Source organism: Puma concolor, chromosome B3, assembly GCF_028749965.1.
Source record: "Puma concolor isolate L17-30 chromosome B3, mPumCon1.1.hap2, whole genome shotgun sequence".
NCBI classification, from domain to species: Eukaryota; Metazoa; Chordata; class Mammalia; order Carnivora; family Felidae; genus Puma; species Puma concolor.
This window is the reverse complement of record NC_141672.1, coordinates 60731410-60752080: the sequence shown is the minus strand read 5'-3', so window position 1 is coordinate 60752080 and position 20671 is coordinate 60731410. Positions and strand designations below refer to the sequence as shown.

The following is a 20671-nucleotide window of genomic DNA, read 5'->3' as shown; positions in this document are numbered from 1 at the left end:
TGAAAGAGAAGTTCAAGTTGGCACACACAGCTTATGAAATGTCTACAGGAAACTCAAGTGATATGTAACAGTCTATAGCTCAATGTGAGGCCAAACCAAAGGGAGAGGTTTGTAAGTTAGCCTCAGATGAAAGCTGAAGACACAGGATGTATGCAATTGCCCAGAAGAACAGTGTATGCAGAGAAATGGGCAAAATATTGAGGCACCTCTATATTCAAACGGAAGGCATCTTCATCCTAATCACTGCTTCATTTATTTTCTACCCAGCCTGAACTTCATAGTCATTTAACATTGCTCTAAATTATTGCACTCCCTTTAATGTGTCCATCTTTCTTATCCGAAGTGCTAAATCACCCCCCAAAGTCTATCATCTTTGATGCAATGCCTGAACTATAAAGCATGGCTAAAGAACATAATGGAAGCAAGCTACAGAAATTAATAGTAAATAAAGTGGCCCCTCACTGCTGTAAAAGCTTCTTATTTACCTGCTGTTGCTTTCTTATATTCCATATAGCTGTTTGTTTGTTTTTTTTTAACGTTTATTTATTTTTTTTGAGACAGAGAGAGACAGAGCATGAACTGGGGAGGGTCAGAGAGAGAGGGAGACACAGAATCTGAAACTGGCTCCAGGCTCTGAGTTGTCAGCACAGAGCCCGACACGGGGCTCGAACTCACAGACCGCGAGATTATGACCTGAGCCGAAGTCTGATGCTTCACCGACTGAGACACCCAGGCGCCCCTCCTTATAGCTGTTTTAACATCTTTTCTATTTTCTAGTCCTTTACCCCCAGCATTTCTCACTCTTAGCAAATAATTCACCATTACTGAAAAGAAATAGGCAATTACCCAATGTGAGCTTTCTCTCCTCAATGTCCTTCTCTGTCATCACCCTTCATACCATTTGCTTTTGCAGAAATAAATGTCCTGCCTCCTTATCAATGCTGAAACTCCGTATCGTGCTTGTGATCACATGATCTGCTTTTGAGGATCTTAAATATCTATAAGCTGTTATAAGCTGTTATTTTGTCAGCATCTTATACTTGGTCTACAAATAAACTCCGTGCCTTTACCCTAATAACAATCAACCTTCTATCCTATTACTTGAAATCAGGCTAAATTTGCAAAAGAACCATTTACAATTACAACCTCCACTTCTTTAGCACCCACTAATTCCTTACAATCTATCTTCTACTCAAACACTATTTAAAACTGCCTACCAGAGGGGCGCCTGGGTGGCTCGGTCGGTTAAGCGCCCGACTTCGGCTCAGGTCACGATCTCGCGGTCTGTGAGTTTGAGCCCCGCGTCGGGCTCTGTGCTGACAGCTTGGAGCCTGTTTCAGATTCTGTGTCTCCCTCTCTCTGTGACCCTCCCCCGTTCATGCTCTGTCTCTCTCTGTCTCAAAAATAAATAAACATTAAAAAAAAAATTTTTTTTTTAAATAAAATAAAACTGCCTACCAGAGGGGTGCCTAGGTGGCTCAGTCAGTTAAATGTCCGACTTGGGCTGAGGTCATGATCTCACAGTTCATGAGTTTGAGCCCCACGTTTGGTTCTGTGCTGACAGCTCAGAGCCTAGAGCCTGCTTCAGATTCTATGCCTCCCTCTGTCTCTGCCCCTCCCCTGCTCACACTCTGTCTCTCTCTCAAAAATAAACATTAAAAAAATAAATAAAATAAAATAAAATAAAATAAAATAAAATAAAATAAAATAAAATAAAATAAAATGAAATAAAATAAAATAACTGCTTACCAGGGCCACAAATGACCCTTGAAATCCATCTACCCTCACCCTCCTTCAAACATCTGCAGCATCTCAGAATCTGTTAACTCTCTTGCTTCTTTTTTCTATAAAGTCCTCCCTCACCTATTATGCCATGGTATAGTATTCTTTTCATTTTCCTCCCACCTCTGTGATTATTTATAAAATACTCCTACCACTTGTACTTCCTCAAGGTTTTATCTCATCCTTCCTCTGCCTCTCTGCACTTTCCTTGGACAAGTAACACTGATGACTTTAAATATAACTTGTCCATGATCAACTTTCACATCCTTGCCTCATCACCAAACCCAAATTTCTAACAGTCTGCTCAATTTGGCCATCTAGATGTTACCTCAAACTCAACGTGCCTAAAATCAAACGTTTTCTCTCTACCTTCCCACTTACTGGCACATGTTCTCCTAGTTACCCAGGCTCAAAACCCTACATTTACCTTGTACTCCCTCAATTATTTTTTACATTTATTTATTTTTGATAGAGACAGAGCACAAGTGGGGGAAGGGAAGGAGAGAAGGAAGAGAGAGAAGGAGAGAGAAGGAGAGAAGGAGAATCTGAAGCAGGCTCCAGGCTCTGAGCTGTCAGCACAGAGCCCGACGCAGGACTCGAACTCACAAACTGCGAAATCATGACCTGAGCCGAAGTTGGACACCTAACTGACTGTGCCATCCAGGCACCCCTCCCTCAACTATTTTTTAAAAATTCAAACCTACAGAACAGTTGAGAAAAAAGTACAATGAACACCCACATATTCTACCTAAATTCACTGATTAACATTTTATTTTGCCACATTTGCTTTGTTTCTATATATTCTTCCTCTCCTTTTTTTTTTTGTTGAATCATTTCTGTTAGCTGAACACTTCATGATATTTTACCCCCAAACAGTTTTTTTTAAATGTTTATTTATTTTTTAAAGATACACAGAGTATGAGCAGGGGAGAAGCAGAGAGAGAGGGAAACACAGAATCTGAAGCAGGCTCCAGGCTCCAAGCTGTCAGCACAGACCCCAACACGGGACTCAAATGCATGAACTGCAAGATCATGACCTGAGCCAAAGTCGGATGCTTAACCAACTGAGCCAATCAGGTGCCCCACCCCCAAACACTTCAGGATATATCTCCCAAGGTCAAGGACACCCCCCCTATATAACCACAACAGCAGAATCACACTCCAGAAATTTAATATTATACCTGTATCTGATATATGGTCCATACTCAAATGGGATACAAATCATCCCATTTATGTTCTTTATAGCTGTTTTCTCTAATCTAGAATCCAATCAGAATTCAGATTTTGCATTTAGCGATCTTGCCTTAGAGTAACTTTTACTTTCCTACAACTTCTAGCAAATCTTACTGGTTCCACTTTTTTTTTTTTTTTTAATTTTTTTTTTTTTTTCAACGTTTATTTATTTTTGGGACAGAGACAGAGCATGAACGGGGGAGGGGCAGAGAGAGAGGGAGACACAGAATCGGAAACAGGCTCCAGGCTCTGAGCCATCAGCCCAGAGCCTGACGCGGGGCTCGAACCCACGGACCGTGAGATCGTGACCTGGTTGAAGTCGGACGCTTAACCGACTGCGCCACCCAGGCGCCCCCTGGTTCCACTTTTAAAATATCACCAAAATCTATTCCTTTTCACTATCTTGCCTTCAATCCCCCTCATTTGGATTACTTCAAAATATAGTTTCAACCTACAGACTGTTCTCAATTAATCTTAAGATTCAACTATATTTTCTAAGACTCAAATTTGCTCCTCTGCCCAAAAGCCTTTAGTAATGTTTTATTACTTACCAATAGATTCAGCTCCTCAGCACTCAATCTGGCATTCAAAATCCTCTACAATTTAACTGCACAATACGTTTCCAGTTTATTGTTCTATTCATCCCTCTATGTCCCTGTACCTTACTGTCCTCTACCTGGAATTCCCTTCCTCATACAATTTCTACTTCTTCAAATAGTAACCATTCTATAAGGAAATGTCCCCTCTCCTGAGCTCTTTTCTTATCACACACTGTCTCCTGCTGCCACCATGTGCTCTCTTCCTCTCTTCCTTCTCTAAACCCTCTATATTTTATATCTTTCTAAAAGAACATATCTTATAACGACTTGTGTATTTTAATTACTCAGATATGTATCTTTTCCTAATACTAGACTACAAACTCTTTAAAAGCAGGGATGATCAAGGGGCACCTGGGTGGCTCAGCTGGTTAAGTGTCTGACTTGGGCTCAGGTCATGATCTCATGGCTCGTGAGTTCAAGCCCCGTGTCAGGCTCTGTGCTGACAGCTCGGAGCCTGGAGCCTGCTTCAGATTCTGTGTCTCCCTCTCTCTCTGCCCCTCCCCAGCTCATGCTCTGTCTCTGTCTCTCTCAAAATATAAATAAACATTTAAAAAAATAAAAAAATAAAATAAAAAAAGCAGGGATGATAAAAACGATGAATCACTAAATTCTACTCCTGAAACAAATATTACACTGTATGTTAATTAACTAGAATTTAAATAAGAACCTGAAACTTAACAAAAAAAAAAAAAAAAAAAAAAAGGATGATCACTATGTACTCTAAAGTACCAATACAGAATCCTGTACATTGGACACTCAATAAATGTTGATATGCTGTATCAAGAGGTAGGACATTTAAAAAAATTAAAATATATTAACAATGATTTCCAGGCTTCCTGCCACTCTTATTCAACTACAATCCCTGACCTCTCCAACTTACTATGTGTGGCCCTTTTGTAGTTCATGTCCTAGTATTAGCTTAAATCATCACTTCCTATCTTATACAGTATATTGCTTTTTGTCTCAAGGGTATAGTACTAAACTTGGGATATGAAGGAATTCTATTTGACATAATTACTTTTTATTTTCTATGGTGCCACCAAATGCTTAATTCGATTTTCTACTCATTTTTTCATTACTTTTGCAACAGAAATCATTAGCAAATATGCTTAACTGACTGAGCCACCCAGGTGCCCCAAAAATTTTTTTTTTAATGTTTATTTTTTGAGAGAGAGCGAGAGAGAGAGAGAATGTGAATGGGGGAGGGACAGAGAGCGAGAGAAGCAAATATGTAGGAAAATGTGTAGTTCTCATTAAAATGACAAACTATAAATACATAAAGAAACAATTTCCCAAATCCACTATCTACACTTACCTGTCCCCAGGCATACATATTATTATGAGTCTGGGAAGGGTTGACTTTTGAAAGCAGGAAACGGGCCTTAAAAGCAAAGAAGAAATAACATCCATCAAAAATAGATTTAGTTAATATGAGCCAAACAAATACATTATGTGATCTAAAATTTAATTAAAAGGCAACTTTTTAAAAATGAACTAATTTTGGAAATATGTAGGCCACTACATGTTACAAATAAATATACCCTCTTCTCTCTAAATCATACATTCATAACAACAAATAATAAATTAGTCAAAAATTCAGTATATAAAAATTATGTGTGCAACAAGTAGGACAAGATTAGTGTGAATTTTACTAAACACTTGGTCTAAAACATCATCAGAGGTTTGAAGTTCCAAAAAGTGACCTACACATTCTTTAAACAATGACTCTCAAACTTTTTTAAACTGCAGGCTATTCCATAAGACAAGTTACCTAACATTTTAACCATCTATCCATTAAGTCATATCATTGTAAAAATAATAACCAAAATAAAAGCAGAAAATAGCACTATACATGGTAAGATGGTAAGACATTGATGAGAGAACCAGGCATGAATATAATTTCATATTGGAAGAACACAAGCAGTCCTATCTTTTGAAATTTAGTACCACACAAAATCATTTTCTACTCTATGAGTAAGCAGCTTAACACAAGAAAATTGGCTCTAGAGTCAGAACACCTAGATTCAAATCCCAGTTTCTCCATTTACTGTGTTTCCTTGGCGACAAGTAACCTAAGTCTTGGTTTTATTATCTGTAAAATGGAGGTAACAACAGAATTGTTAGGAGGGTCCAATGGGATAAGGTGTGTAAAGTACTATCAGCTTTGCAAATTCTCAATACGTGGTAGCTCCTATTATAAATATAATAAAATCCTAAAAATAACTGCTATCATTTCTGAATAATAGTTACTGATATTTACCACCTACTTTATAATACTGCACTAGGCACTACGGATACAACAATAAATGAAGCAAGATCCCTGCCTTTAAGGAGAAGAGAAACAAACTTATAATAATTTATAATTACTTTATTATAATTCTAATAAAATTACAAGGGAGAAGTAAAAAGTGTTTTCAGAGTGTACAGAGGCACCTGAGGCACCTGGGTGACATAGTCGGTTAAGTGTCCAACTCTTGATTTCTACTCAGGTCGTGATCTCATGGCTTATGAGACTGAGCCCCACATCGGACTCTATGCTGACAGCACAGAGCCTGCTTGGGATTCTGTTTTTCTCTCTCTCTGTCCCTCCCCTGCTTGCTCTCTCTCTCAAAATAAATAAAAACAAAGTTAAAAAACAAGTGTATGGGGGTGTCTGGGTGGCTCAGTAGGTTGAGCATCCAACTCTTGATTTTGGCTCAGGTCATGATCCTAGGCTCATGGGATTGAGCTCCACATCAGGCTCCATGCTGAGCATGAAGTCTGCTTGAGATTGTCTTTCCCTCTGCCCCTTTCCCCCACTTACTCTCAACCTCAAATTAAATTTAAAAAGGCGGAGGGGAGGAGGCTCTTGAGTGGCTCAGTTGGGTGTCCAGCTTTGGCTCATGTCATGATCTCACAGTTTATGAGTTTGAGCCCCACGTTGGGCTCTGTGCTGACAGTTCAGAGCCTGTTGCATGCTTTCGATTCTGTATCTTCCTCTCTCTGTCCCTTCCCTGCTTGCACTTTCTCTCTCTCAGAAATAAACATTTAAAAAAAAAAAAAAGAGTGTATGTTAAGGGGTCTTCAACTTAGCCTTCTGAAAGGCTATATGCACACATATATGTACATGTGTATATGTACATGTATCTAATTTAATCCTAATAATTCTAAAAACCAAAAAGCCTTTTGTAATATCATAATGTTTTCCTATTACATGACATTTTCTAAAAAACTGAAATGACAGAATGAAGAAAACAAAAAATTGTTACCATAAACTTCATATTCATAGACTTTTTCATTAAATACACAGATTAAAGAAAATTACACTGAAAAAGGTACACTAAATTATTTTCCAACTTGCTTTTCTTGCTCAGCTAAAGCAGACAAACCACCATAACACCATCCTGGCTCTGTTATTAAATCTGGGCTGGTAGCAGAAGATGGGAGAAACTGCTAGCTTTAGGTAACGAGTCAATAACCACTGCTTTGCACTCAAAGCTAAGGCAAAAAGCAAGCATATTTTCCCTTGTAAACCTCCTCCTATCCATCTCCTCCCTCTTTTACTTGCTTTGGGAAGCAGTCTATTCAAATTAAAGTCAGAAGGCAAATAGCAACAACTCATTACAAAACTAGCAACAAGCAAATTAACTGTACTTACCTGGCTACCTCCGTGTTCAGTATCAATGTATCTTGGCATTGGAAATCTGGAGTGAAGAATCTCCTGGGCATCATCCACTGGGGCTTGTAGAAGATGGCGGAAATTTTCATATTCTGGCATGTCTTGGTATCCTGACTTGCGCCACTGTGCAATGGTCTAATTTTAAAACAATTAAAGGAATTATTACTTTTAATTTCTTACCTATTCAAAATCTTTAAGAGATTTTTACAAAGGAATTAATCTTCAGAAAATAAGAAAACTATAGATCATTATTTCATTTATCTCAGGTTTTAAATTAATACTACGTATTTTTGAGTAAATACATGAAAAATGAGGTTACTTCTCCTTTAAAAGTAAAAAGAAGTAATAAACCAGAAAATTTGCCTACAGAAGACTTCCCAGATACTTCAAAATTAATCACTGACTATTATAAAACCTTTATCAATGGAGTTACATTCTAGCAAGACATGAAAACATAAAAACTTTAATAATAATAGCAATAACACTATAAATATGCCTGGAAAGAGCATCTGAGTCAATTCTTTTATTAAGGTAATGGCTCCAAAAAGCATGGGATTAAATCAACCAAAAATTTAAATTTGGTTTGGTTTCTAACTTAACTGCATCAGTCAATACATACTCTGCATCACTTTATATCTTTGTAGTTAACAGAGGAACAGTCATGTGCATTTCAGACTTCTCCTTTAATTACATTAACAAGCTACTTAAAATTACACACACACACACACACAAAAGCAAAATATTTCACTCTGTCATGTAATAGGCATTATTCTTAAAAATTAAAGGACATTAGTACTGATATCAATTAAAAACAATAATCAGTAAATCTTTTAAAAGGTCTAGATAATATTACTCAAAAGGATATTTTGAGTAACACCTCTACTCTTACAGTGCAAATCTAAAATCACAACTAAAACAATTGGAAAAGTAAATCTGCACAAGTTACTATAATTCTAGACTAGAAGTTTGAGTGTGGGTCTATGAAAAACGAATCTCTATCTTTCAAGGCATCCAGAAAACAGTACTTTCTTATACAGAGAAAGCATTTAATTATTGCTGAGTGAGTAAGTGCAGGAATGAACAGACCTCTGCTAAAGAACTGAATTAAAGTTTACTGACTACTCAAATATTCTTCTCTTTTCAATAATTTACCATTCCAATTAAGAGAAGGTATAAATTTTAATTCACTTATGCTTTAAATGAGTTTTTAGATCATGTGGAATATTTTTAAGAATAAAGTGCTTTATACACATCATACAGAATACTTTTTAAATGATTACGTGAAATAATGAAAGGGAAAGCCTGCCTACTGACAAAGGCAGACTTTTCTCCTGTTGAGGTCTTCAGGTAAAATCAAAAGTATTATACTCCTATGTTTACATCAATGTCCTTACTTTCACAATACTATGCTTTGTGTAAAATCCACTTGTTGAATCATATGTAGACAAATGGACAAAATAACCACAGGTGGGTAAACTGCAAATGAAGTCTAAAAACCTGTAGTAGGAAAAATCATATTTAAACCTATTTTATAAAAATGGAAATAAAAGTTTATCATAGAGGAAACAGTAGCCATTTAGTGAAGAGGGGAAAGTTTCCATAAATAAAAAGACTTTATTGCACATACATGCATAGCTTTAAATGCTATGGAATCTTACCTCACCATGGTAAATCAAAATCTGGAAGAACGTGTCCATGAGAAGAATGCGATCTGCAAGAATACTGCTGCTATCAAGAAGAACCGGCTAATGGAAGAAAACAATGAGAGAAGAGGAAGATGGAAAAATAAATTATTTAAAGATACAAAATAGATCTTTCCAAGATATTTTTAAAACTTTAAATTTCTACCTTACAACTTAAGACATCTTGCTTTCATGAATTCTTACAGTATATTTTAATTTTCTGAGAAATCACAACAACTAAGGTAACAATAGAAAACCAGAGTAAAGCCAAGAGAAAATCAGGGATAACTCCTAAGTCTGGTGATGACCCCACTGAGTGACAGACAAAAAGCTTGGGAAAGGGGAAATTTGGAGACAGAAAAATAGTTCTAAATAGAAAATGAAAGGGAGTGGCCAGAATTAATGACATAAATTTGGGTATCACATGCATAAAGATGGTAATTAAAGCTATGTGATTATACTGTATCACTCAGAGAAAGGAAGACAGAGAAGAATCCAGAGATAGAGCCCTAGAGCATGCCAACGCTTAAGAGATCTGAAAGGAAGAAGTCAGCAAAAGGAGACGGAGAAGGAACAGGCAGTGATTAGGAGGAAAACTAGTAGGTACTGCAGGTGTCAGAGAAGCCTAGGACAACAGGTTTCTAAGGACAATCCTCATTAGGTAAATGCTGTTGAGAGTTCTGGCAAGATGTGGGACATTGGTAGCTGCTTGGTAAGAGTTGTTTCAGTGTAATGTTAGGGACAAGAATCTGAATAATCTAGGTTGAGAAGAGAATGTGAGGTGAGATCATACAGTTACTCAGGTAACTTACTGAGTTTAGCTGCAACTGAGACCAAAGAAATGAGGTGGCAATTAGAAAAAATGTGAAGCCAAAGGTGGTTCTGTTTGTTGGTTTTTAACGTGGGTGCTATTTAGGGTTCTATGTTAATGAGAATGATCCAGAGGAACAGCAGGTGATGATGCAGGAAGGAGGAAAACTCCAAAAGCAAAGCCCTAAGTAAATGAAGCTACTGGCGTTCATGGATTAAATGGCAAGGTTAGAATTTAACAGCAGCAGGTAATAGGGATGGTGGGATTCCAAATTTCTTCTAAACAGTAATCTACATTTTACAGGTATCTAAATTTACATATATTACTCTGAAATTAGAAACAAAATCTCTAAAACTTTCTTTCCTGATTCAAAGAACTACAAGACCAAATAAATAACTAGACCATCACATTAACACCTTGTATTTTCTAGAAAAGTAGAAACTATGACAAACTACTAAAAAAAAATTATAGTAACAAAATAGAATGTTTTATAAACTATTTTTTACAAAACAGTATATAAAGGCATCACGAGAGATCATGAATCAAGAGATATTATAAATACCCTCTTTATACGGACCATTCTTCAATATTATTTTCACATATAGTCATTATATACTTTTAAGTGGTAAAACAGACAACATTAGCTACAAAATAGAAAAAACTGTTTATTTGATAATAGGTTAAAATAAGTGGGACAGTTTGCTAGGAATGGCATAGCTTTATCACGGATAACTTTATCATCACCTAAGCATACATCTTTATAATCAACTGTATCTCATGTTCAAGAGAGGCTACAAGAAAATGACATTTTAAGCAAGAAGCTTTGTTCAGACAGAATGTCCTGTCAGACACTAAACCCTGGAATAAGCTACAGGTTCTAGAATCATTACCTCTGGGCACTGTTAAAGATATGAGAACAATCATAAACCCTACAGAATTTGATCAACCAAATAACTGCATAAATTGATCTTAAAAGTTTCTTCCACCTCAATTTTTCTATTTTTTTAAATGATTTCCTAGTGCAATCTAGCATATAATAAGCACTCATAAATATCTGCAAATATATGAATAATGTAACATAACTTCTTAAACTAAATTCTTATATGTAGTAACTATATTCCAAGAAAAACTTAATTGTTTTCACTTTTTGATGACACATCACAGCAACAACCAATTTTTGTTTTCTGTTTCTCTTACCTCTGGTGGTCCACTAAAAGAATATGCATACAGAATAGGCTGAATCATGATTAGAGACTGAGTCAAATCTTGACGCATAAAATGATGACGATAATATGAACTCTCATCAGGACTATTGTTAAAAACTTGCAAGAAAGGAGATCTTCTTAAATGAAACATAAACTACAAGAAAAAAACATGTGAGATAGGTTTTACTGATTTCATTGCAACAGTTTACTATTACAAAAGCATCTGATTATAACTATTAACGCAATAAAACAAGTTATAATAAGAACATTCTAAACTGTACTCCTCAGAATCTTACTATGATCTTTATCAGTTATTTAAAAATACAATTCAACAACAAGACACTCGGTTGAGTGTCCAACTTTTTTTATTTTTTTTTTACATTTTATTTTTGATATATATATAGAGAGAGAGAGAGAAACAGAGCACAAGCAGGGGAGGGGCAGAGAGAGAGGGAGACACAGAATCCGAAACAGGCTCCAGGCTCTGAGCTGTCAGCACAGAGCCCGACGCGGGGCTCGAACTGACGAACCTAGAGATCATGACCTGAGCAGAAGTAAGACACTTAACCGACTGAGCCACCCAGGCGCCCCATTGAGTGTCCAGCTCTTGATTTTGGCTCAGGTCATACTTTCAGGGTCACGGTGTCCTACACACAGCATGGAGCCTGCTTGGGATTCTCTCTTTCTCTCCCTCTGCCCCTCTCCCCAGCTCACATGTGCACTCTCTCCCTCTCAAAAAATAAGTTAATTAAAAATATGTGTGTAGGTGTGTGTGTGTATGTATATACAAAACAATAAAAAAATTAAAGTAAAAGAGGTGACTCAAAAGGAAAACAAAAATAGGAACAAAAAACTCCTTGCTCTGGTCTAAGTTATACTACATGGTGCATTATCAGCATCCTTTGTTTTTATTCCTCATGTCTTTGGCCACAACTCTGAACTTTTTTATTACTGTTCCTTACCACCATCAAAAGACTCCAAGAGTAAAAGTAGATTAACAGATTTTCTACTTTTTGTAGGGCTCCCAAAAGTTGTACTGGGAAGGGTCAGCGATGACAAAAAAAAAGAAAGAAAGAAAAGGACTTACATATATTCACATTTTTAAGTTCTTCCTCATCCCTAAGAAACATTCTCTAGACTTTTTTTCATTACTTCTTTCTCCTTTCACTTTCCTTCTACCCACTCCTGATATTAAAGAGCTCAAAAGAGGGAGAGTTAGGCCTGAAATAGAGTCTCAGATACAATCAACAGAATCAGCTCTCCAAAGAACTCTTATTTGTCTTGGAGTTTCCTCCCAACTTCCTTCAGCCCTCAGGGCCCAAGTGCTTGTGTGTTGCTCCTGCCTGGGACTCAGTCCACGCTTCTCTCCCAGCAAAGGCAGCTCAGTGACATTCTCATTCCTTTTCTGTTTTCAGTGATCAGAACTCACTGAGAGGCTCTCTCATCCCTCACCACTTTAGCCATTCCTTACTAACAGAAATGTGTAATTGGTAAATTTGGGGGTAAATATTTTAGAAATAAAGACCTTCTTTAAATGTAAGCTATGCCACCTTTTGGAAGACCATCAGGCTTTGAAACCCCCCCAAAAAAATTATTTCTGGGCCCTCTGCTATTTCCAATAGAGGGGAAAAGATGGGATGTCCAGATCTCTTGGGAGATCTATCAACTATCAAAAGCCTAAAGAGAAGGTTTGGAGTTAGGAGAGAAGAAAAAGGAAAGTGTATGGCTTTCAGTCAAATACTTATTAGGCTAATGCCTTCATTCTCTTTCCTATTAGTTTCTGCTACTAATAGGCCTAAGGATTCCCAAATCAGAAATGTTCTGTCTGCTTTAAAACAAATAGACTCTGCCTTTTGCTAGTTCTCCAAACCTGCAACCAGAGGTTTAGGGAAGTCTCCCTGCATAAACAACAAGTTTCTACACCAGAGATCAATAAAAAATGTTCAAAAAAAATATTAATAAGAGTAGTTCAGAAAAGAAAGCTGAAGGTTTAAGCAAAGTTTTCATGGGCAAAATTTAAATTTCCACATCTCAATGTAATCATTATTCCAGACTGAGCTAAAATGCTCCTTCTTCTATAAAGGTGTATCACAACATTCACTTGGAAGGATTCCTCTAAATTTCCTTTAAGTTTTGCATATCTCTCATAGCATTTCTCTCTTTCTGTTCTGCATTAGGTATATTTCAAATGACACCCTTCAAACTGAAAGATCCTTGAAAGGAGGATCCATGTCAGCCATCTTTATTCTCCTAAAGTTCCCTTCACACAGAACTCAGGTGAATAAATGTTATCTATGCTATTCATCATATAAATAAGCAATCTAGACTTTTTTAAATATCGATCAAAATAAGACAGGTAGATTCAACTACCCAAGTGGAAAAACTTCACTAAGATACATAAAATCAGCTCTTTCTAGGGGCGCCTGGGTGGCGCAGTCGGTTAAGCGTCCGACTTCAGCCAGGTCACGATCTCGCGGTCCGGGAGTTCGAGCCCCGCGTCAGGCTCTGGGCTGATGGCTCAGAGCCTGGAGCCTGTTTCCGATTCTGTGTCTCCCTCTCTCTCTGCCCCTCCCCCGTTCATGCTCTGTCTCTCTGTCCCAAAAATAAATAAACGTTGAAAAAAAAAATTTTTTTTTTTAAATAAATAAATAAAAAATAAAATAAAATCAGCTCTTTCTATTTACCTGGTATATCAGATTGTTCTGTAAGACCAGCTGACCAGTAAAGTTACTTCCTTTTGGTACTACTGTAATTAGATCCTTTATATTAGATGGAAAGTTGAAAGTTAATCTGCCTGACATCTGATTCTACTCCACACTAGGACTCCAGTGTAAATTTCTACTCACCACAAACAGATGAATATTTTCAAGGCCATCATAAAAATACTATACATTTAGGGGTGGGTGTAAAAAAAAAAAATACTATATACTTTTCACTGACTACTCAAGCACAATAGTGATTTCTTAGCTATCCCAAACTTACAACATTACCAAAAGAATAACCCAATACAACAGGTCCTATAAGATGAGTAATAAAATACAACAGGAAAAATGAGACCCAATGCTACTGTCAACACTAAGAAAAGAACATGGACCTTTTATCTACTCACCTGAGGGTAAAGGGAGAAAGTTTCTGAAAATCTGAAGGAGCTTGGATCATCTTTGTGATATTCTCCAAATTTCTGACACTAAATAAAATAAAATGTGTTAGCAATATTTTCCCTGGCACACAGCTAAACAACCCTCTTGCCTATATGTTTTCTATTTTTAAAAAGCTATTACTCTTTAGAAGGCAGATAATTGATATAGGATAAAATCTGAATATTACTTATAGACTTACCAAGAGAATAATTACAACTAAAGAAATACATTTGAATTTGAGAAGCAAACAACATATTGCTCCAATGAAGTAACCAGTCTTCTTCAAATGTTTGGATTTTTTTTTTTTTTTTTTTTTTTTTTTTGAGAGAGAGAGAGGGCACAAGTGAGAGAGAGTGGGAGAGGGAGAGACAGATAAGTGGGGCTCACCAAAAGCAGGGCTCGAGCTCACCTGATGTGGGACTTGAACTCACAAACCATGAAATTATGATCTGAGCCAAAGTCAGATTGCTTACTGACTGAGCTACCCCAGCTGCCCTAAGAAATCTTTTTTTTTCTTTTAAGTAAGCTCTATGCCCAACATGGAGCTCGAACTCATAACCCGAGATCAAGAGTCACATGTTCTACCAAATGAGCCAGGCAGGAGCCCATTGTTGTTATACCTGGGTAACCAGTGATATCCACAAGGCTAATTTTCAGAGTAGGGCATGTTTGAGACTTATGTCCAAAATTTTCCTTGCATTATTAACATTTTGTATATCACTAAATATAATCTATTATTCCATTGAACATTTTTCATATCACTAAATATAATCTATTATTTCATTTTTAAAAGCTGACTAGCATTCCACTACATTAAAATATACACCATAACAATCTTATCTAATCCCTCACTATTAGCATATATATTTATCCTGTTATATATTTAGGATAAATTCTTAGTGGTAGAATTTCTAGGTAAAAAGAAGTTTTTAAGTTTTTGACATATGTCACCAGCTACCTTCTACATATAAGGTTATACAAATGTTTATAAAAGTTGTGCAATTCAAACCAACAAGCTATGATGCTGTTTCCCTGAATACTAACCAATTCTTAAGCGTTACTGTGTTTTTCTAATTCTTACCGGTTTGACAAATATTGTTGTCTTTTTCTATTTTCTAACTTTGATTATAAATAAGATTGATAATTTTTTCATATGTTTACTGGTCACTTGCATTCCCTCTTTTGCTAATTCCTTGCTCATGACCTTTGCTCTTTTTGCCCAAATCTTATTGATTTATAAGAGCACATATACATGAATATTTCCATATTCTGCCAAATGTAAAGAATATGTCCTACATACAAATCATACATAAAAGATGGCATTAAATTCTGCTAATGGTATTTTTACCACAGATTTTGTTTCATTTTAATACATCTATTAATATTCTTATTTAATGCTCCTGCTTTTCATTTCATGTTAAAAGTCCTTCTGCCTCCAGGTTAAATGCATATTAACCTATTTCCTGATAAATATAGCCTAAAGTATAAACTATATATACAACCTAAATAAAGTATGTATCGGGTATAAGTATATATGTATAGGTTAAAGTTGTATAGGTTATACTATAAATAACAATATAAAACTTGCATAATATATATATATATATATATATATATATATACACACACATACATACATTTCTAATCTTTGCATTACTTCTTAAAAAAATTTTTTTTAATTTTTTTAATGTTTATTTATTTTTCAGAGAGAGAGAGACAGGGAATGAGTAGGGGAGGGGCAGAGAGAGAGGAGACACAGAATCTGAAACAGGCTCCAGGCTCCGAGCTGTCAGCACAGAGCCTGACGCGGGGCTTGAACTCACAGACCGCAAGATCATGACCGGACGCTCAACCGACTGAGCCACCCAGGTACCCCACTTCTTAAAAATTTTTTGAACATTTATCAAGTGCCCTACATTAATTACTGGAATCATGAGGAGCAGTCTTATACAACCTAACCAAAATATAAATATAGATGGGAAAAAAAAAAAGATTGAAGCATAAAGGAAGTGTATCAAAGATTCATGGTCTGACTTACTCAAGAGTTAATAAAACCAGGCAGATAAAGCAACAGTAATATAATTTTCTTGAGGAAAATAACACTTGCAAGATATCTAGTTCTGTCTTTAATTCAGTAATTATTTATGCATAAAGGCATACAAATAAAAGGACCCTAATGGTCAAAGTCTAACCTCTATAAGAAAATGGTACTGGGGCACCGGGTGGCTCAGTCGGTTAAGCGTCCGACTTCAGCTCAGGTCGTGATCGCACAGTTCGTGGGTTTGAGCCCCACGTCGGGCTCCGTGCTGACAGCTCAGAGCCTGGAGCCTGTTTCGGATTCTGTGTCTCCTTCTCTCTCTGACCCTCCCCCGTTCATGCTCTGTCTCTCTGTCTCAAAAATAAACGTTTAAAAAAAAATTAAGAAAAAACAGGGGCGCCTGGGTGGCGCAGTCGGTTAAGCGTCCGACTTCAGCCAGGTCACGATCTCGCGGTCCGTGAGTTCGAGCCCCGTATCAGGCTCTGGGCTGATGGCTCAGAGCCTGGAGCCTGTTTCCGATTCTGTGTCTCCCTCTCTCTCTGCCCCTCCCCCATTCATGCTCTGTCTCTCTCTGTCCCAAAAAAAAATAAATAAAAAACGTTGAAAAAAAAAAAATTAAAAAAATAAAAAAAAAAAAATTAAGAAAAAATAAAAAGAAAATGGTATTGACAAATGTGGTCATCTTTTTTTTTTTAATTTATTTTTTAATATTTATTTATTTTTGACACAGAGAGAGACAGAGCATGAACGGAGGAGGGGCAAAGAGAGGGAGACACAGAATCTGAAGCAGGCTCTAGGCTCTGAGCTATCAACACAGAGCCTGACGCGGGGCTCAAACCCACACACCGTGAGATCACGACCTGAGCTGAAGTCGGACGCTCAACTGACTGGGCCACCCAGGCACCCCAGAAATGTGGTCATCTTTAAAAACAACACATCTAGGGGCGCGTGGGTGGCTCAGTCGGTTAAGCGGCGGACTTCGGCTCAGGGCATGATCTCGTGGTGAGTTCGAGTCCCGCGTCAGGCTCTGTGCTGACAGCTCAGAGCCTGGAGCCTGTTTCAGATTCTGTGTCTCCCTCTCTCTGACCCTCCCCCATTCATGCTGTGTCTCTCTCTGTCTCAAAAATAAATAAACGTTAAAAAAAATAAATAAAAAAAAACACACCTAAACTGCCTTGTCACACTAATGTTAAGAAAAAATTTGGCTAGGGTAGCATTTAGTAGGAAAGTCCCAAGAGTCTTAAACAAGAGACATTTCCTAGGCCAAATCTAATCAGATGAACTGAACAGGGAAAATACAATTATTTTCAAAATAACTAACAAAACACTTGTTAGTGGTAAACCAAAAGTCTAAAATGGAAAAAAAAAAGTCAAATATCAAGTTTAAGTTGTAAAAGGATGTCACTCAGTAGAAAAGGTCAGGAATCAAAAATGTAAGGAACAACAACAAAAAAGGTAAGAAACAAATCCATGAAGCTGGGCATAAATAAGGTGGACTCAAAAAGAGACTGAGGATGGATGCAACAAATCATATGTTGATACCAGTGTCTTAAGTGATTCTGACAAAGGGAAGCAAAGACTTACAGTAAAAGTGTCAGAAGCAATTGTGGTACAGCACCGATCTGGCCATACATTGCCCCATCATCTACAAAACAGTCTTTTTTAAAAAGATGTTGAGGGGCGCCTGGGTGGCACAGTCGGTTAAGCGTCTGACTTCAGCCAGGTCACGATCTCGCAGTCCATGAGTTCGAGCCCCGCGTCGGGCTCTGGGCTGATGGCTCAGAGCCTGGAGCCTGTTTCCGATTCTGTGTCTCCCTCTCTCTCTGCCCCTCCCCCGTTCATGCTCTGTCTCTCTCTGTCCCAAAAATAAATAAACGTTGAAAAAAAAAAATTTAAAAATAAAATAAAATAAAATAAAAAGATGTTGGGTTTCGGGGCACCTGGGTGGCTCAGTCAATTAAGCATCCAACTTTGGCTCAGGTCATGACCTCACGGTTCACAGGTTCAAGCTCCATGTCGGGCTCTGTGCTGATAGCTTGGAGCCTGAAGCCTGCTTTGGATTCTGTGTCTCCCTCTCTCTCTGCCCCTCCCCCTCACACACTCTGTCTCTCTCAAAAATAAACATTAAGGGGCACCTGGGTGGCTCAGTCGGTTAAACGGCCGACTTCGGCTCAGGTCATGATCTCACGGTCCGTGAGTTCGAACCCCGCGTCGGGCTCTGTGCTGACAGCTCAGAGCCTGGAGCCTGTTTCAGATTCTGTGTCTCCCTCTCTCTGACCCTCCCCAGTTCATGCTCTGTCTCTCTGTCTCAAAAAAATAAATGTTAAAAAAAAAAAATTTTTTTAAGAAAAATAAAAAAATAAAATAAACATTAAAAAAAATTTTTTTTAAGATGTTTGTTTTGTTTTTTGGGTTTTTTTTATTTTTTTGAGAGAGAATGCATGCACACAGGTTTGCATGCAGGAAAGAGACAGGACATAGGGAGAGAATCTTAAGCAGGCTCCGTGCCTAGCTCAGAGCCTCAGATGTCACTACTGTGAGAGCAATGACCTGAGCAGAAATTAAGTAAAACACTTAACTGATAGAGCCAACCAGGTGCCCCAAAAGATGTTTATGTTTAACAAAAATTAGAGTCATCAAGAAAAAAAGAAAATTATATTCACTATGCCAAATTAAGGCAAGAAGTTTAATATAATTTCATAGATTTTTTTTCATTAGCAAAAATTTATAAAAGTATAGTACCTAAAAGGTATTACTAACCCCTTCTCTATTTGTTATAATTGCTACAGCTAAAATTTCAGCAGTGCGAAATCAGTACAAAAGTGTTTAGCTTCCATAACTAAGGTTCATTGGTCATCACCTGAAGCTTCACTTCAACTGTATGCTAATATTCAATCAAAGAAAAATGTAAAGATCACCTTCTCACCACATTTACCACATATGAGGGTCTCTTAGTCACTAGGGGTTCATAAGAGACTGTGATTTTGTCAAAAATTGGTGTTTGCATACCATAAAATGCCAGCCACGATGATGGACAGTTTTCTAAATCCTATTAGCAATTTCTTCTAGCCATCTTACAGTCCTGTGTGGCACTATGCAGTAGGACTATGCTCACTTGGAGAACTCCATTTCCAGTTTTTGATGTAAGACAAGGGAGGCCACCAATAACTGGTGAAAGCTATTTTGCCCAGAAAGCAGGGTGATAGTCTGATAATGCCAGCCTCTCCTTCCCAAATTACCTCTACCAATTTTCTCTTACACACATTTGCCAACTGAATTATAGGAAGAGACAAGCTAGGGGTGCCTAGGTGGCTCAATCATTTAAGCGTCTGACTCTTGATTTTGGCTCTAGTCATGCTCTCACGATTGAGATGAAACCTTGCATCAAACTTCACATGGAGTCTCCTTGGAATTCTCTCTCTCCCTCTCTCTCTGCCCCTCCCCTGCTTACATGCATGCTCTCTCTCTCAAAATAAATATGTTTTTAAAAAATGGAAGATATGGGGCACCTGAGTGCCTCAGTCGTTGAGAGTCTGACTTTGGCTCAGGTCATGATCTCAGGTTCACGAATTCAAGCCCCGCATCGGGCTCTGTTGCCGACAGCTCAGAGCCTGGAGCCTGCTTTGGATTCTGTCTCTTCCCTTCCCCTGCCTGCACTCTGTCTCTCTCTCTTAAAAAATGAATAAATGTTAAAAAAAAATTTTTTTTTTAAAAAATGGAAGAGACAAGCTATACTGGTGTGACAGAAGAGTAAAATTTTTAGCATGCCATGAGTCATCTATTCTCTATCCCCAAAAGCCCTGCACTGCCGTTGTAATGCTATAAAACTGCAGAATGTGCAGACGTGAATTATAATTTTAGGTTTTTGTAATTTTGTATTTTTTGTTTAACTGTCTCATTTAGTTCTTTACAAGGCCATTTTGTTTTATATTTTAATAGTATTTGTTTTACAAGTATGTCAAACAATGCAGCAAATTTTGAAGTTCTGGTATAAGATAGAAGAAAAAGATTCTAGACATAAGCCCACAAAGAATTCTAAAGAATTATAATCTTCTGAGTCATTTCACTACACTCGTGCAGCAAAGGACACAGAAAAGGTCTGTATTTACAATGAAAGCTACTTATCAGTGGGTTTTATGTGGACTGATAACCAAGTTGTACTATTAAATTTTATGTCATATTTGATAACCTACAAATTCAGAAATAGTTCTAGTAAAATGCAAAAGCACTTTCTTACAAATCACAGCCATTTAGCAAATAAAGGTGCTGATTACTTCAAATACCTTCTTTTCAAAACAATAAAGTGTTTATTAAAACAAAGTCACCTTCATTGAAAAGGCTCAGGAAAGGGGGTGCCTAGCTGGCTCAGGAGGTAGAGCATGAGACTCCCAACCTCAGGGTCACGAGTTAAAGCCCAACATCGGGTATGAAGCCCACTTAAAAATATAACAGCTTCTCTATTCAGTTTGATGAGTCAACTGATTTCACTAATGTCATGTCTAACTGCTAAATGATAGTGAAAT

The 20671-nt window shown here is 37.3% G+C and overlaps 1 protein-coding gene across 2 annotated transcripts in view; it reads right to left on the bottom strand.

Moving 5' to 3' along the window:
• The window catches only part of SEC23A (SEC23 homolog A, COPII component), a 66365-nt gene that overhangs the window by 7774 nt on the left and 37920 nt on the right, over window positions 1–20671 (bottom strand). For both annotated transcript variants that reach the window (XM_025918989.2, XM_086709866.1), the window contains 5 exons: window positions 14080–14157; window positions 10963–11124; window positions 8931–9017; window positions 7252–7407; window positions 4930–4995 (listed from right to left, as the gene is read on the bottom strand). In XM_025918989.2, coding sequence (XP_025774774.1) covers window positions 4930–4995; window positions 7252–7407; window positions 8931–9017; window positions 10963–11124; window positions 14080–14157 — 549 coding nt within the window. The remainder of the gene's footprint in view (window positions 1–4929; window positions 4996–7251; window positions 7408–8930; window positions 9018–10962; window positions 11125–14079; window positions 14158–20671) is intronic.